The following is an 18,796-nucleotide window of genomic DNA, read 5'->3' as shown; positions in this document are numbered from 1 at the left end:
GACCCCGTAACTTCCCATCCCAGTCAAACTTACAAGAAAGGACAACAGTACGGAAATCACGTTCTACTTTTCCTCCACTGATAAGGGCATTCCCGTAATTCCAAACCCCCCAAGCCGGTTGATTCCCTTCGTATCTGCAGCCGTTAGATTCGACATGTCACACGTGGCGCTCGTAGACTGGACGATACTATTTCAGAACCGGATATTCCCCTAAAAATTCCCCCAAGATTTTGGCTCTTAAATAGTCTTACCGGACCAACCAAACCCTTTGACTCCACACAACACAAGAAATCAGTTTTGTTTTCCACTCATGAGTGAGCAACTCAAACGAGACTACCAAATCTGCGACGAGATCGGCCGGGGTCGATTCGGCGTCGTTTTCAAGGCCGTCAAGAACGGCGACGTCTTCGCCGTCAAGTCCATCGACAAGCGACTGGCCTCCGGCGACTCCCTCGACGCTCAGTGTCTTTTAACCGAGCCGAAGATCCTCCGCCTGGTGGCTCCCCACCCCAACGTGATCGGCCTCCACGGGCTTTACGAGGACGAGGACCATCTCCACATGGTTCTCGACATGTGTGACGTGCCGGATCTGTTCCGACGCGTCACCCTCAGGTTATTCGCTGAGCCGGAGGCCGCCTCGGTAATGTCGCAGCTCATGCAGGCTGTGGCGCACTGTCACCGGCTCGGCGTGGCCCACCGCGATATCAAGCCGGATAACGTGCTGTTCGACGGCTGGGACCGGCTCCGCCTCGCTGACTTTGGATCGGCGGAGACGTTTGGCGAGGGGGAGCTGATGAGCGGCGTGGTCGGGACGCCGTACTACGTGGCGCCGGAGGTCCTTGCCGGGAGGGAGTACGGGGAGAAGGTGGACGTCTGGAGCGCCGGCGTGGTTTTGTACATAATGCTGGCCGGTTTCCCGCCGTTTTACGGCGAGTCTGCGGCGGAGATCTTTGAGGCTGTGCGGAGGGCGAATTTGAGGTTTCCGGCGAGGGTTTTCCACTCTGTCTCGCCGTCTGTGAAGGAGTTGTTGAGGAGGATGCTCTGTAAGGACGTTTCTAGAAGATTCTCGGCTGAGCAAGTCCTCAGTAAGTAGTTCATTTCTTTTTCACGGGTGAATCTTTGTTTGATTCTTTGGATATTCCCGTCTTTCATGAGAGAGAAGAGGAAGAACATGGTGGTCGGTAGGAGGAATTCAGTTTTCAAAAATCTGGTTGATAATATAATAGACTGATAAACAAAGCTATAATAGTTTATTTAATCTTTGAAAAAAAAAAAGATTATTTACGAAATAATTAGTCTTAGATTTTGGATTTGAAAATGGAAGAATACGATACTTATCTGATGTAGGATTGTTTGTTTGGGTATACAGGACACCCATGGATTACAAGTGGGGGAGGGGCCAGATCGAGCTGTGACTGATCATTAAGCCTGAAGCATCTAAATTACGTTAAGCCTAATAAGATATCATATATAAAGCTCCTGATGTAAATATACGTGTAATGTGGACAAATGGTGATGGAAGAAACGAGAGCATTTGTAGTTGCTGTCTCGGAAAAGTAAGCGAGTTTTTATTATCCACGCTTGGCTTGTATTGGTGGTCGGAGATGTGTAATGAAAGCGGCGGAGTTTCCTATATATATAGTTTGGAGTTATTATTTAGCTGTTGAAATCTTTGGGTTCTAACTAGGGCTGTCACTTGGTCGGTTCGAATCGGTTATAAGTATTACCAACTTCAAAACCAAAGCTTTCGGTTTCAAAACTGAGCTACCAATTACCAACCAAAATTTTCTGTTTTTAATTATATCTACCAAATTTGGTATTTCGGTTTTCGGTATTACCAACTTTAGAACAACTAATTCTTTATAATATAAATTAGAATGAACATTTGAATTTTATAGTCATAAACTTTGTATTCATCTACTAATTATAGCTTTCTTTTGTATGTATGACATCAAGTTTTAGCAATTTGCAATAAAACTAGGTTATTTAACCATCTTTGACTAGGTTACTTAAAATACATATACTATTAATGTAGTATATGTAATAATGTTCATACCATTATAAAAGTTTTTATGTTTATTTCTTAATATACATGTATATGTGTACCTACATGTACGTTTACGAGCATAATTAGCTATAATGAGCCACACTCATTGTACCGCCAGAAGTACCGACTCCCACCAAAGGGGTGACCTGCGAAGGCACGGCCAGGCGGGCTACCGCTCGAGCCCTGGATCGCCCCCAGATCACCGCTGACGCGCCGCCACGCGCTGCGTCAAGATAGCATCAGAAGCTCCAGACGCTGGGAATCGAAGCACATTAGTCCCACATCGGAAACAAGGAGAATATCAACCTTCTCCTCACCTATAAAAGGTTTTTTCCTCTCTCCTCATTAATTACGCATTTACTACTCATTTATTGTTATGCTACCTACATGCATTGAATGACTTAGGCATCGGAGAAGTGAAGACCGCTCAGCGCGGTCTCCCTTTGAGGCCCTGTCTCTCGTGTGACACCTAGCGGAAGCCGTCAAATCCTCAGAGTAGCGGTCCGCCCACCGGACCCGTGTTAAACAAAAGATTGGCTACCGCCGGACTTTGAGCATTAACAATATGTATTGAAAACTGTAGTATATAAATCTAATATTTAGATAATCGGTAAATTCGGTATTTACCAAAACCAAACCAACTTTTTCGGTAATTTTCGATTTCGGTTTTATCGGTCTCGATTACCAAAAAGTCGGTTTACCAAACCTAAAACATCGGTTGGTATTCGGTCGGTTTGGTAATTACCAAACCAAGTGGCAGCCCTAGTTCTAACAGATATTGATAATGTATGTCTCGCTATCGTGATTAAGAGCAAAGGAAAACCTATCAACTATAGCATTTGATAGCAACAATATGTCATTTGATGATGGATATATGATGGGATCGTGGTACGAATAGTCTAGTCCATGTAGATCCTTGAACGGGAACCCATGTCTAAGTTGGCTAGAATATTGATCTAGTAGCATAAGAACATTTTTAGCAGACTCTCTATTTTGGCTCCTTAGCTATTTTGGAGAGCATGTTTAGCTTTTTATATATTTTAGCAGCTGCACCAGACTCCTAAGTGGCTCTGTATTATAACTTTATAACTTTTAGCTATCTCGCTCCTAAATATAGAGAGCGAGATGAGACTCTCTATAATTTAAAACATTTCTTTTGGATTATTTTATGTAATTTATGAATACATTTAAACTATTTAATCTTCATTTAAAAAATAATATAAACTCAAAATTAGCTAAAATAGAGAGCACTTATACAGACGTATTTCTAAAATGGCTAGCCAAAATGACTTTTTAGCTATTTTGGCTAAAATTTGACTCAAAAATGGCTAGCATTGCTAAAGATGCTCTTAGCAGACTCTCTATTGTGGCTCATTAACTATTTTGGAGAGCATGTTTAGCTTTTTATCTATTTTAGCAGCTGCACTAGACTCCTAAGTGGCTCTCTATTATAACTTTTAGCTATCTCGCTCCTAAATATAGAGAGCGAGATGAGGCTCTCTATAATTTAAAACATTCCTTTTAAGTTATTTCATGTAATTTATAAATACATTTAAACTATTTAATATTCATTTAAAAAATAATATAAATTCAAAACTAGCTAAAATAGAAAGCATTAATGCAGACGTAATTCTAAAGTGACTAGCTAAAATGACTTTTTAGCTACTTTAGCTAAAATTTGACTAAAAAATGGCTAGCATTGCTAAAGATGCTCTAACTTCTTGAATCGCATAATATATTTAAATTCAAATCACTAAAGATAAAGATAAAGATGAAAAATTATCAGGGGAAGTTGATTTTAGATCACAAAATTGTGAATGATGAGATGTATAATCATATTGACGGAGATAATTATATATTAGGAAAGCCCTTGGGGGGACTCGGAAGGGTGGCCAATCTCCTCATTTCATATCATACAGATGATTCATGAAGTTGACGTTATAACTAGTAAATGTAAATCCCTGCTTGGTCTTTTTCAAAAGTAGGATGGTCCATGCCCTATATATATGGGTGCTGAAAACTTATTGGAAGTAGATATTGAAGTGACAATATTGTTATGGTAGGTAGTTCCAATAAATATTTGTGACACGATAACTACTAAATTTTATGGTATTGTTTCTTTCAAGTTCCAAATTTGGTAGTTGCTTCCTAGACAACTACCCATCATTCACCGCTCACCTTTGTGGTGGCATAGTTGCTTCTGCAAGTCTGCAACCTTCTGACTAGTGAACATGGTGGGGATAGCCAATATATGTAGCGCATTCTTTTGTTTCTCCGTACCCCATCCGTAGTTATAATAGGTAGTGATGGAAGCCTATTGGAAAAATTCATTTGTGACAAGTGACTATCTCTGAAAGTACAGCTTAGTCTGGTTACTTCTGTCGTCACTGAGATTATAAAGAGAAGAAAAGGAAAGATCAAATTGAAACGTGTTGCATACGATTATCAATATCACTGGAATTGGAAGTTGTTTTAGTTAATCTTTGTTAATACTTAAAATGGATAACATATCAGTTACCAGAAGCGATTATATAAGCGAGATGGAGGCCGGCGTCCATACTGATTGTTAGTACTAGTGTGATATCGACAAAACACTTTCTGATGCTTAAACATGTTGAATAAGGAATTTGGCAAAACTTTAGCAACAAGAAAGTAGTTACCTTGAATTGTGGAGATGTTACACTATACTTTGTTAAATCGGATGGGATCAAACTCTTGAACCAATTTAATTTCTTGTTCTGCCTCACCCCTTGGGCTAACCCAAGGGTTTGCATACTGCACTATTTAGCAGCAAAAGACTCTTTGACTTGTCCTCATGTTGAGACTGAATGGTTTCAAGAATGCTTTTGATTACCTTCAATATGGTGTTACATACCAATTTGTCATGTAAGGCTTCATTGAGGCCACAGTTGGACAGGAAAAGTAGATTGAACTAGTAATTGGAATTGGATTGCCTTAGATTCAACAACAAAACATCTCAAGAACCTTTGTACCAAAAAAAAAAAAAAAAAAATCTCAAGAACCTTGTAATCTAGGAGCTCGAAAGATTATATTACATGATCATTCAAGAAATCAATATCGATTCCATTTGAAACTTTATAAGGAACAATTTTGGATTGTTCTACCACCCTATCACTCTCTCACCATGTGTACTTCTGTAGCACTCACTACTACAAAAAGGCCATCAGACGACGGTGAATTTCTGTTGTGTGATGACCAAACTCACCGTGGTCTAAGTGAGTGTTGTGTGATTGAAAAATCAGACAACAGTGATTTCACCGTTGTGTGACAGTACTTTGCTCAACAGAATACTAGTTTCCATTGTGTGAATTCTGCGCAGGCATGTGCCTAGCATGGCATGCGCAGGGATGCCTTGGTACAGTCAGACAACAGAAAAAGAAATTTGCCGTTGTCTGAGATTCATAACACACAACATGTATAACTCATTCTTTGTTGTCTGAGATTCATAACACACAACAGAAATAAAATGATCTCTGTTGTCTGAGACTAATAATAGACAACAGATATAACTTAATTTTTGTTGTCTGAGGTGAGTAACACACAACTGAAGTAAAATTATCTCCCTTGTCTGTTGATTACTCAGACAACAGATATCATTTTATTTCTGTTGTGTGTTATGAACCTCACACAACAGAATTTTGTTTTCTTTTGTTGTTGGTTGTTAATTCACACAACCACTATATTTAGTTATCCGTTGTGTGAATATTGTAATCAAATTCAGTAACAACCAATGACTGTTGTAGGAGGAGCCTCAATTTTGAACTCTTTTATCATCATACAACACTTGGTTTTGTATTGTGTTGTATTGCCTTAACCTTGGACAGTAATTACCACACAAACAGTACTCTAATCCATATAATTCAATTATCATTTTTCCAAATATATAAACATTCAAGTAATTAGATAATGTACCAAACAAGAAAGCATTCTTAGCTAGCTACACATGAATCAAAAGTACAATATTCCATTGCTAAATATCCTTCTGTTTAAGTGGAGAGCTTGCGTAGAAGAGACTCTCACTGGTTCCTTCCAATTGAGTCACCAACAAATACAAGACGTTGGTTTCTTCCAGTTTTGTTTTTTTTTGTTGTAAACAAGCCTTCAAACAACTCATTATGAGCAGCAAACTCTTCAGATGAAAGCCCTTTAACCTGTGAGCAAATAGTAGCATTTATAAACCTCACTGCACAAACCCTAAGCAATCCGGAATTCTATACTAAATAGGTAAAATTGATAACTGAACTACACATGTTCTTCCACTTCAATTTACTATCGAGTACTAAAATACCGTATTCGAGTGTAATTATCTTTCAATTTTCAGTCTTAAGTAGAATGTAGCACACTGAACATCAATTTCTCAAACAATTTTATGAAATGCACAATTACGAAGAAGCACGATAATAGATTTGATTCAAACAGTGGAGGTAGTAAAATATAAACACATATGCCTTACTTCTAGTTTCTTCTCTGCTTCGTGTTCTTTAAGCGCGTTCCATTGCTTCAGAATGTAAGCAACTCCCTCTTTAAGTGTTGCTTTCCTCCCTGCTTTAAAATTCTAAAGCTCTTGTATCCTATACCTCCCACTGGAATTATGTTCATTCAATTCCATTAACGAAGTTGTCACCACCTTGTATACTTCATCCCCCAGCTCAGTTTTCAAATTTTTCAAATTTTTATCTTCTTCATCAATAATTTCGTGTATTTACATCAAAATCAAACAAAGTGAATAATAATAAAAGAAATGTCCAGTATGACATGCTAAATTGAGGGATGTACTTAGTTCATCATATACCATTCTTTTTCCTGTCTCATCCATAATAACCTTGTATGGGTTCCAATTAGAATCCCCAACATAATCCTCCCACACAGAGCATAACTCCACTGCCGTCTCATTTGCTTCTTCTATTGCAGTATATCTTCTCTTGGCTGCAACTTGAAATGCCTTCAAGTCAAGATCACCCAATGTCTTCACGCCAATATAGATTTTTCAATGATTTTTCAGTCCCTACAGAAAACAAAAATTAGACAAAATCCAAAACACTTGCTCTAAAAAAAAAATGGTAAAAAAGAATCCTTCTATTTCATTCCACCCAAAATACCCAATACATAGCTGGCATGCTACATATCCAAAAATGCCTTCCCCTTTCTTCCCAACAAAATCGATTATCAAAAATAGTGAATCAACAAATATGACCAAGAGACTGTAACTTATTCAAGGCATTAATTCTGATTTTAATCATGCATTAGTTCCAATATATAGTGTAGGGAAATAGTTTATAAACTATATTGAAAACATGCTTAGAATATGAACATACATCAATTAACTCTTTACGGGCCCCCCTGCAGCTCATCATTATTGCTCCTCTCCTTGAAAATCAGTGCATTGTAAAATTCTGATAGATCAGTAAGCTCCTGCTCCTTCTCCTTTAACATTTGTTCAAGTGCTTTAATATTCATCTGGGCCTCAAAATCCTCATTCACTGCCTGTTTGGCTTGGAGCTGGTCTTTCAATTCAATTATTTCTGAGTGAAACTTCTCATTTTTTCTCTGCAATTACAATAAAGCGCAAGAAATATCAGAGATTTATTCATCCAAATCTCAAGGTTCTGAAAAGAAAATAGACTACAAACCTTTCTCTTTTCTGCCAGCGTTATCAGATTTTCTGCCTTCTTCTGCTCTCTCATTCTTACATAAATAACCACAGTATTAGCTCATATCAAATAACATATGCCGAGAATATAAGCCAATCATATTGTGGCATTTAGATTACCCAAAGGAGAGAACTAAACAAATAAAAGATAAGAAAAATGATGTATACTTAAACTAGAAAACAAAGTACAACATTACTAAAAATGGAACTTGAAAATGAGGTTGACGTTGCACCACCCCATGGTACCTTCTCACTAACTCAATCTAAATCCTACTAGAACAATTTTTTCTGTTTCATTATATTTTCATCGAATATCAGATAAGTGGACAAGAATAAAGTTGGAGGAAACTTCATTGGTGTTTTTAATTCTTTCACGTCATTTCTCCTAGTTACCATTCTCTCCTCCCTCTGAAACTTTGATTCCCAATTAAGGCACACAATAGCCCACAAACTATATTCCAAATCAGAGTGCGTATGAACGAATATCATATACAAGCCGGAAATATATGTGAGTATTAAAATCATTATAACATTCCAATACAGTCTTAGTTGATCGATATTAACATTTGCAACGGTATGATTACCATATGCTGTAGCTCCTTGCGGCAGTGCTCCAACTCATTCTTTTTCATATCAATCTGATTCTCCAATTCAATGTTCTTTTGTTGAAGCTGATGCTTTTCTCTCTGCCATAGCTGGTCAATCATGAAAAATACAAATTAATCTCAAAGTTTCATGTACACATGTGATTGCTCCAACCAACCAAATTACCAAGTAAAAGAAAACAAAGTACAACAAACCTTTCTCTCTTCTGCCAACATTAGCTCCAATTCATACGTGTCCTTCTTTCCCTCTGTGCTAGTTGTCTCATTCTGAAAGAGAGGCTACATTAGCTCCTAGCATGTCAACAAAACAAGTTCTGAACACTAGAGAAATAAACAACCAAAAAGTTATTCTGCAAAGGCAAAGATGCTAATTAATCAAGACAAGTATCAGAACCAAGGAGCAAATAGTAACGGCTCAAATGAATGCCTATGCACCCAATGATCAAGACACTGTTTTCTGAAGCTCAACCTCTTTCTCAAGATACTTCTTTTCAGCTTCAGATTTCAAAAAGCCTTATCGTATCCCGGGAATGCTTGTCAAAGTAGCTATGTACATTATTGCAAAACTTCCTATTTAAACAACACATAGCATGAAAAGATAAAACATTTCTAATTTCACAACTTCATGACCCAGAAATTTTTACCCTTTCTTCAGGAACATAATCAGAAATATCAACCTTAAAAAACAGAGACTCACCCATATCTCTTTCTCCTTGTATGTGAGATACAGCGAACCTGATACACAGATTTTTTAAGACTCAGACAACGGACAACACTTAATTGTGTTGTGCAATGTAGTTATGAAAAAAAGTTATTACTTTGTTGGCATTCACACAACAGAACATTATTAATACCGTTGTACAATAAATTTTACTTAAACACACAACAGAAGATTTCTATTCCGTTGTGTGTTTAGTGTTGTGTGATTAATTTTTTGTAGTAGTGTACTAAACCCTCTTTCAATTATGTTAATTTGTTCCACTCCTAATCCTTAAATTTTGACAAAACTAGTTAATGCATGAGGGCTCTCTCAACTTGGAGACCATAGAATTGCCAAGCAAAGGGACAAAGCAATAATGCAACCCCAACTGCTGCCATATATAGTGTCTTAGATTGCGCCAAGGTCCCTGTTCCCTTCAACTTCAAGTGTTTCTGGGGCTCTTTAGCGTCCGTGGTCCTCAAATTCCATGTGCTAAGGTCAGTGATTTGAAACTGTGCCTTGCTAGCTGCATGTGGTTTTAAGTCTTTAAGGTACCCTTATATCAAAGAGGAGGGGAAAATTAACATAAGCTTTTTATGCCATGTCTGTTTTTAGAAGTTCCGAGTCCCAAAAACTCACGGTAATGTTTACGCCAAGAGAACGGGTATGGTTTTTTTGATCGGTAGGGAAGCATTTTGGCCCGGAACATGCAAAATGAAAACAGATGATGATACGAACACAAGCACACAACTGAAGAAAATGAGGAGCATTTAGATATAAAATTTTCTTTTCTACTTTTGATTGCATGAGGAAGATAAAATGAACTAGTCCGCCTACAATAAAAACACTATTGAGTTTCACAGCATGAGGATAAAAGCAACAAGACCAACACATCTCCTTGCCACTTTGACATACTCTACCTAATAATGCTACTAGAGTTGAAAGAACCTACTAAGACCAGAACAAGCTTTAATCAAGCCTGCTGACTTGATTGTGTTGCAGTTGCAGTTTCTTCATCTCCTTCACCTGACATTTCCTCCAGTGATTTTCCCTTTGACTCCGGCACCAAGAAAGTAAACAGCAACCCTAGAAAGTTGACCACACCCAAAATTATGAGGGTGTTCTTCACCCCAATGCCCTTTTCTGCATACTGAAAGCCGAATGCTCCAACCATTGCTCCAGCCTTCCCTGCTGCAGCTGATATACCATGGCAAGTCGACCTTAGCCTCGCGGGGAAAATCTCTGCAGGAACTACAAAAGTAGTGGCATTTGGTCCGAAATTGGAGAAAAAGAAGGTCAACGAGTACATAACAACAAACCCAACTCGGTTAGCTTTCAGAGTCCAGTGATGATAAGGAATGGCCAAGGCAAACATGAAAACTGTCATGAAGAAAAATCCCATCACTTGAATTGTGAACCTCCCAATCCTATCTATGAATGCCACTGTGAACCAATACCCCGGAACTGTGCTGCAGAGAGCAATTAGAGTCTGTGCTCTAGAAATTTTGAAGACTTCTTCCATGGCACTCATGGTGTTTGCCTTAGGGATCCAACCAATGGCACTGAAGATGTCCTTTTGGAATAGATTCTGACTGTAGAAGGCAATGTCCAGCAAGAACCAAGTGCTGGTAGTCCCAAGCAAGTGAAGACCATGACGACTAAGGAAAGCCTTTGAAAATAAACCAAAATCATTTCTTCCTTGTTGGGAGCGTTCCTCTATTTTCTCTGGTTCTGCTTCTACCTCAACCTGCAGAACTTTTGACATGTCAGCAGCTGCCTTCTTAGCATTCTTGGAAACCAAGGCAGTGTATCGAGCAGTTTCGGGCATTTTGGCACGCCAATAGTAAGTAAGCAAAGCTGGGATTGCACCGAACATCAAAATTATTCGCCACGCATAATCTGCTTCTGGGAAAATAGAGGCAGCTGGATCAGCTGCATAAGATGGAGCAGGATATAACTCCTTGAAAACTGTAGATACAATTATCGCAACCATTCCACCAGCCAAGATCCCGAAACCTTGCATTGCAAATACAGCAGCAATGAAGGCGCCACGAGTCTTTTTATTAGCATACTCGGACATGATAGTAGCAGAAAGAGGGTAGTCACCACCAATGCCAAAGCCTAGCCAGAACCTGAAGAAGCATAGTGTCGAAATAACAGCCTTAGGTTGTTTACCAAATGAAAGGCCGGAGGCAATGGAACATAAAACCATGACCATCAGGACCATTCCATAGACACGTTTTCGGCCTAATTTGTCACCGAGCCAACCAAAGAAGAGCTGGCCTGAAAGTGTGCCACAAAAGGCCACACCATTAACAGCAGCCGAGACATTTGAAGGCAGACTTCCAGGATCAGCAGAACCATGTTGTTGGTAGTATATGCGACCGAGTAATTTGGTGACAAGAGAGATGCAGAACAGATCATATGCATCAGTGAAGAATCCCATGCCAGCAATCACAATTGCTGTGAAATGATACCATTGTGTTTTGGCCACATCAAGTGCATTTAACACATCCAGTTGGTCTTTAGCCATGACTAACTAGCAAGCCCTCAACAAATAGTTCTTTTTCTTTCAATTGTATGTGCTCCTTTCACCTGTAACCTGAAAAACGAGAAGTGTATGTAAAGTCAAATATTAGAAGAAACTGGACTCCAAAATGTTGGGCGATCAAAGAATGAGTCAACTATGTATATCAATATATTCACTGGACAAATCTAAACAGTGCAAGTTCTGGCACCCCTAAAATCTCATGAACTGGAAGTTTGATACCATGTCAGGCATTAATGGATCAATTAAGTCAATTAGGTGTAACAAACTATTTAACAACCCAATCAAATATGTGGAAGCACCGCGAAAATGTGATTCAGACGAGTCATAAGTTGGCTCATGAGCCTAGCGTTAAACTTATGAAAGCACAACAGAACAAGGGGCTGATTTGGCTGATTCCACAGATAATGAGTTTGCGTGAAGACATAGAGGTTTAAGCAGGACCATACAACCCTTGATAATGACAACGGAAAGAAACTTGAGAAAATGACCCAAAACACAGGAACTCGTGTTAAAAGTTGAATTGGTACATATTTGTCACAAAGCGAAACTAAATATAAGAGATATAGCTGAGTTTGCAAACAGATGGATACACATGATTTTTAAACAAATTATTTGTCGTTATAGTAGTTATTGTTGGGTTCAATAATCAAAAGAAAATCTTCAGTGGAGTTCAAATTGTTTAATTCCAAGTCGGGGTCAAACTTCTACTACATATTTTTGTTTTTCAAGGCTCTAAAGTCTAAACAAACATGAGCAGATATACACAGAGTTAATACAAGCCAGGTTCCCCATTAAAGTTGAAGATGAAGAACAAAGATCTAATGGTTTAATTTGTTTGACCTGAAAAAACAGAAAGAAAAAACAAAAGGTAACAAACAAACCTTTTACTAAAGACTTTTCATTCTTTGGATCTTGAAACAGAAAATATATGAATGACTTGTGGTTCTTAATGAAGCATATGATTTTCAGTTGCAATTTTTCATATCAATGAAATAGAAACAGCTTCTTGAATTTTCCACTACTCTATTGGGAGCTGACGTGAACTAAGGAGAAACGTCAGAGAAGATTCTTGAAGAACAAAAGCAAAAGACGTCGAAGTCTCCTGACCTTACCAATTAAGTCACCATCCAACCATCAAAAACTATATGGTATTCAGAGAAACCAGTTTTTACGTTCCAAAGCAAGAAAAGGTTACATCTTTTTCATTTTCATTTAGGGAAGAAGGAGAATATTTGAGTTCACTGCGTGCCCAAGCCTAAAAAATACTAGTATTCATGCCAAGCACAAGTGCAACATAAGGTTTACTGTTTGATCTCTGCAATACGTTCAAATCTGTATACGATAATGAAAAAAAGATGATTGAAAATTAAAGAAACCAGATAAAGAATGACAAGAAGAAAGATTTTTGGTTGAGCCATGTCCATCATGTTATATATGATCAAGAATTGTAGAACAACTATTGAGGAAGCAAAGCAATTAAACCCATTACAGTGAAAAAGCAAACGAAGCAAATGAAAAAACAGTGAACAAAAAAAGGGCCAAACCTCAAAACTCGTACACGAACGAACGATCGAGAGGTAAATGACAGTAGATCAGAAGAGCCTAAGTTGTTATCCACTAGTTCACTGAAAGAAACAGAAGAGCTGTCGACAGTGATGAGATGCTCTTCAAAGAGAGAGCGAGTCTCCCTTGTAAGTTTATGACTTTATATGGCCTAATTTTTATTTGTCTTCGACTATTAGAGAAGAGTGAGAAATGAGAGGACAGGGACGGATCGATGACTCGAGAATGGAGGGGTTGGTTTCCGTATTTAAATGCAAAACATCCTCTAATCAAGAGTCTAAAATACTTCAATGGCTACACGAATCTACATTTTTACCAAGCATATTCCCCCCGTTTCTCACTCTAGCTTTCCCTGCGTTTACTTGTTATCCTACCTTTCATATTTTAATTCTTAATTGGTCAACCTTTAAAACTCACATTAATTGGCCAATTAAATTCCTCAACCTTTAAAACAAATCCGAACCATATGGCCCGATTGAGGAATTTAATTGGCATTTATAATATTAGATAAGGTTCTAGGTTCAAATCTCGTTTTATTAAAATATATAAAATAATAATAATAATAATAATAATAATAATAATAATAATAATAATAAAAAATAAATAAATAAATAAATAAATAAATGATAATCACAAATTTCTCGGTGACTAATGACCGTGTGAACATTAATCTAATAATAATAATAATAGCATATGAGACGGATAATAAAAATAAATAAAAGTCATGAGAGAGGAGGTGTTGTACCTTGTTGGGAAAACCATTCGGTTAATGATGTGAAAATGTTAGCCGTGAAAAAAAATATCTCATTTTGATATATTCGTATATCTGTGTTCATGAGAAAAGCATGTATATGTAGAATCTGATGAATTAGCTATAGCTGGGATTTGAATCACAACCAAAAAAGAAAGAACCAAAGATTCGCATATCTAGCTCACATTTTCCATTTGAAGCAGAGAGTTGGATGCTCAGGGTTGTTTTTATTGACCATTTGATCGAAGAGAATTAAATTGGTATACGTACGTAATTCCAGAATTTCCATTTGGAAGAAGTTTAATTAATTATATACTGCTCAAAAGGTAAAGATGGCAAATTTGAACATAGCTCGAATATTGAGAGGTTGCAATTTCATGCATTGCTGCTTACATAGCATATAATAATTTGACTTGACTATAAAAGTTTAGTCTAAACCGGCCGAAAGAAGAGCTAAAAAGTCTAAAATGTGATGAACTCCAAAAAGGAACAACCCAAGAATATATTTGAACAGTATTTGTTGATTGCATGCATGTTAAGAATGGTCAATCTTAATAAAGAGAAATCCAATTAGGTTTTCTTTTTTCTTATGATTCGTAATATCTCCGAAGAAAGAGCTGTTCATTACAAGTGAAAGGTGCAGCCCTAGGGTTTCCACCTCTCTGCACCACTTTGCGGCTCTTCGGTAGATTATAAATGTTGGTTGGTGATCTAACATTCTAGGAATGAATTTAAGAATTATCCGCATTTATATACACGCAAACTTTATTTCATACAGTTGCATATTAAAAAAATTTTGATAGTATTTTTAGAAGTGTTTAAGAAATTACTATGAAAATCGTGTGTTTAATTGAGAAAAAATATCTCAAGAGGACTCATTTGTATCTTGATCCTATATGCTTCCCTAAATCTTATGCATAACAATTGAGAATCCTACAGACCCCTCTCCACCAAGGAATCATTGAGCATTTTCACATAAACACACCTAGATAGAACCTTAAATTATAGAATTGCAAGTCTAATTCAAATTACAAGTCCGTTCCAATAAGGACTGTCTCTGTTCATATCAAGCTAGTTACAGAGTCACCCACCATTTCTAGCTCAATCCAATCCCATGGGTTGAGAATTTTCAACCTCGATCTGTAACTCCTAGTTTGGCCCTCAACTGCTCAACTAGTCAAGTCATATAGACCGCATCTTTCCACATAAAAGGGTGTGCTGTACATCGATCACTCGGGCTCTTGACTCGATCAAAGCTTCAACAGAATTAGTGTTAGTCAGCCAAACCTAATTAATGGCGGTATGCATTTGTTATAGATTTACCGAAAATTACTCTCCGAATCTACTAGCTAGTTTCATCGGATAGTCCAACTCCAACACCATTACCAATAATGGTCTACTGCACAATTTGACATTTGACAAAAAATATGGGGAGTGCTAGGCTCACACTCACCTGAGTGTGTATCAGCCACGCTCACTCCTCAACTTGCCAAGTGTATGGGCAAAGACTCATAAAAAAATATAATCTTTCTATTTCCATTCTTTATCCCTGTTAAAATTTTTTTTTTATTTTTAAAAACATGTATCTATTCTCTCACTCCTACCTAAATTCATCCAAACTCTTTTATCTTCTCTCTCACCCCAGCCCCGACCTCTCTAGGGTCCTCGCCGCTGCAGCCGCCTCCGCCTAAAATGCCGTAGGTGCCCACAGCGATCAAGAGTCCTCCGCCGCCATCTCTTAGCCCTAAACTTATAAGATTCGGTTGAATTTTCAGACTTTTTTTTTTTATCTGGGATTGCATTTCTCCAGTTTTTGAAAATAATCCCCGTGATTTTAATTTGGGCCAGCTGCTCTAATAGCCGATCGATCAAAGCCCGATCCCATTAAGGCCTTTGTCATGGTGGGAGAGTAGCCGGAGCTCCGACCCCGACAACGTCTAAACAAAATTGGAAAAAGAAAAAAAAAAGGATAAATGCAGGGAAGAGAAACAAAGAGAAAACCCATTTGGGTCCTTCAACAGAGAAAACTAAGTGTTCGAAACCCAGAAACGAATGTTAAGTTTCTGAAACAGAGGTTTGGTTAGAGAGAGAGAGAGAGAGAGAGAGAGAGAGAGAGAGTATCCCAACGATGAGAAGCAAGAGAGGAAACCAATTTTGATTTTGGAGTCCACAAGTGCTTCAATGGCGAAATGGGTCATGCGAGTGTGACTAGAACGTTGCAGAGACTGGGTGAGACGATGGAGGAGAGAAAGAGAGAGACTGAGAGTGAAGAGAGAGTTTTTACTTTTATTTTTTAATCTAAAGAGGGGTAAAGAATGTAAATAGAAAGATTATATTTTCTGTGAGTCTTTATCCATACACGTGGCAAGTTGAGAGTAGGTGTGCCACACTTAGGGTGAGTGTGAGCCTAACACTCCCAAAAAAGGGAGAGGATCCTCTCCTAACTTTCTAATCTACCTAACCTACTTAAGCTTTCAACTACGTAATGACCTGTGTAAAAACAACATCTAATGGTTTACATGGTGCCACGTAGTGTTTGACATCAAAATCCAATACACCCCATACTTTTCTCCCAAAAACCTCGACTCTCCTCAACATCGCGCTTAGGGAATCTCTTTCTCCGCCTCGGCCTCCCCATCATCTCCTCCCTCGCCGACGCCAAGTTCCAATCCTTCCCCGGCTCTGTCCTCTCATGACCACCGCCCGCGGAAAGTTCTTCTCCAATAACTTCGACCTCGCCTGGGCCCAAACTGGCAGCTCCTCCTCCTCCGCCGCCTTCTGCCGGCTCCACCAGATGGTCGTTGCCTTCAAGCCCGTCGTGGTAGCAGATCAACGGAGAGAATATTCTCTCTCTCTCTCTCTCTCTCTCTCTCTCTCTCTGTGTTAAGTTTTTGACTGGTCCTTATGGGTTTTGGTGGTTGCTAAATTTCTTTTGGGATTGGTTCTGATTTAATTGATGGAACGAGATTGGTTGGGATTCAATTGATGGTTTCAATTTCTAGGGCCGGGTGTTCTATTGATGGGTTTCTTGTGTGTAAAAGTTCATTATCTAATTTCTAGTCATGTCGTATTGTCCTGCAGAATTTGTATCTGTTTTAGTTGCGTTATTGTTGTTTACTCTGATTGTAAGGAATTGTTGTTGGGCTTCTCATATGATTGTCGTCATAATTCTCTCTTAATTCTAGGTTTGCCGTGTCAAGATGTGATTATAATATGTAGTTGGTAGGTCTTGTTTGCCTTGGTCTTATGGTATGTAGTATGTAGGCAAATTTACAAAGACAATATTTTTATAGAAACTGCATATATATGAACTAGTTTTGTTCATATGTTGTGATCATTGTATCTAGTATTTCAGCCAAATAATATTTCTAAAGCTAATTGTGTCATTGAGACTTGATGGTGGCAGCGAGAGAACTGGAAGAGCTCAGAGAGTTGTTTGGCCAAGCAGCATATGACTGTTTGAACTTGAAGAAACCAGAAAGAAGACGGTTACTAGCTTAATGAATCAAGGATAATTGTTATAAAAGAGTGTCTGTACAATTGCCTTCTCCTTCTGTGAAATGTATAATGTAGAATTCTTTTGGGAAACCAATTTGTATAATGCCGAGTTCTTTTGGAATACCAATTTGTGATTGTATTAGTTTGTGTATAATGCAGAATTCTTTTGGGAAACCAATTTGTATAATGCAGAGTTATATTGGGATGCCAATTTGTGTTAGTTTGTGTAATGTAGAATTCTTTTGGGAAACCAACTTGATGCAGATTTAAATGCAAGCATAACCAAACATATTGCCTTCATGATTGGTACTTATGAAATGGATATATTTGATTAATCGTAGAACTGAATGGACCTCCCTCCATCGAAGCATGAACAAACAATATCACTAAACCATTTCTTTCAAAAACAAAACAGAACATAAAAAACGAAACAGAACATTAATAAAAGAAGACGAGCATATACATATAAATAATACCAGTTGTTACATATTTACTATATACTAATTCTCAGTTAACTGTTCATCGGCTTAGTAACAGTGCCGGCTCAAACCGAGCTGACATTGTGAAAAGACGATTTTGCCCCTGCCTTCTGTCTCTTGCCTCGACACCTGCCGTACTGCTCTGTGGAGTTTTGACAGACAGAGAGAGCAAAGAGAGCAGAGGAAGAAGGGAAAGAAGACAGAAAAGGGAAGGTAAGCTTGAATTTTGGGTGCGGTTGATTGGGTTTTGAATTTCGGTGCATGCAATTCTGGGTGGGTGGTGCATATGAATGTGGGTTTATCTATCTGGATTTTTTTGGCATTTGAATTTGGTTTTGTGGGTGATTGTGTGCGCTGCTGTGTTCAATTTCTATCTAGATTTTCAAGTTATGTAGATATCTTGGTTATGTGACTGATTTGGGGTTTCGATGATGCAGGGGTTTATGGTTGTGATATTGGGTTTGTCATCAGCAAGGAGGAGGGAGGCAATTCTGGGTTATTGGGTTTTTGATGTGAGGAGGAAGAGCATCGTTCTTCATTAATGTGTTTTGGGCTGAGGCAGGAGGAGAAATCTGCGTAATTGGTTTTGTAGTTTTGCTTTTGTTTTCTTAATCAATGGTTCTTAGATGTAATTTGCAATAAATTGACAAACAAATACTACTATAGTGCAGGATCTCTTAAAGCAATAGTTTGGTCTATTAATTCAATCTGCATCCAAGCTATATGTTGTGTTCCATATCCATCTTTTTTTTTTTTTTTTTTTTTTTACAATATAGTTTACATACTGAATTCTATTTATGTTAGATTTTTGACTTACTTGATGTCAAGCGCAATGGGGTTATTGAGTTTGGAGAATTTGTTCGATCATTAGATATCTATCACCCCAATGCACCTATACGAAACAATTGCATGTAAGTTTACTTTTTTCCTA

At 38.0% G+C, this 18,796-nt stretch overlaps 2 protein-coding genes across 4 annotated transcripts; one reads left to right on the top strand and one right to left on the bottom strand.

The window, feature by feature from the left end:
- Positions 1 to 250: 250 nt before the first annotated feature.
- On the top strand, positions 251 to 1,635 carry LOC112199897 (phosphoenolpyruvate carboxylase kinase 1). 2 transcript variants are annotated; one of them, XM_040518797.1, is made up of 2 exons: positions 251 to 1,085; positions 1,348 to 1,635. In XM_040518797.1, the coding sequence occupies exons 1-2, from the start codon at positions 311 to 313 to the stop codon at positions 1,413 to 1,415; spliced, it is 843 nt and encodes a 280-aa protein (XP_040374731.1). In that variant the 5' UTR covers positions 251 to 310; the 3' UTR covers positions 1,416 to 1,635. The 2 variants fall into 2 exon arrangements, with proteins under 2 accessions (XP_040374731.1, XP_024196645.1); XM_024340877.2 differs by having other exon boundaries at positions 256 to 1,085; positions 1,370 to 1,635.
- Positions 1,636 to 9,792: 8,157 nt separating this feature from the next.
- Positions 9,793 to 13,334, bottom strand: LOC112197699 (inorganic phosphate transporter 1-4). 2 transcript variants are annotated; one of them, XM_024338485.2, is made up of 2 exons: positions 13,119 to 13,334; positions 9,793 to 11,625 (listed from the first exon to the last, which is right to left on the bottom strand). In XM_024338485.2, the coding sequence occupies exon 2, from the start codon at positions 11,554 to 11,556 to the stop codon at positions 9,997 to 9,999; it is 1,560 nt and encodes a 519-aa protein (XP_024194253.1). In that variant the 5' UTR covers positions 11,557 to 11,625; positions 13,119 to 13,334; the 3' UTR covers positions 9,793 to 9,996. The 2 variants fall into 2 exon arrangements, with proteins under 2 accessions (XP_024194253.1, XP_024194255.1); XM_024338487.2 differs by lacking the exon at positions 13,119 to 13,334 and adding an exon at positions 11,794 to 12,163.
- Between the last annotated feature and the right edge of the window lie 5,462 nt (positions 13,335 to 18,796).

This window comes from Rosa chinensis, chromosome 4 (assembly GCF_002994745.2).
Source record: "Rosa chinensis cultivar Old Blush chromosome 4, RchiOBHm-V2, whole genome shotgun sequence".
NCBI classification, from domain to species: Eukaryota; Viridiplantae; Streptophyta; class Magnoliopsida; order Rosales; family Rosaceae; genus Rosa; species Rosa chinensis.
Note: the sequence above shows the minus strand (reverse complement) of the source record. Positions and strands in the feature narration are given on the sequence as shown.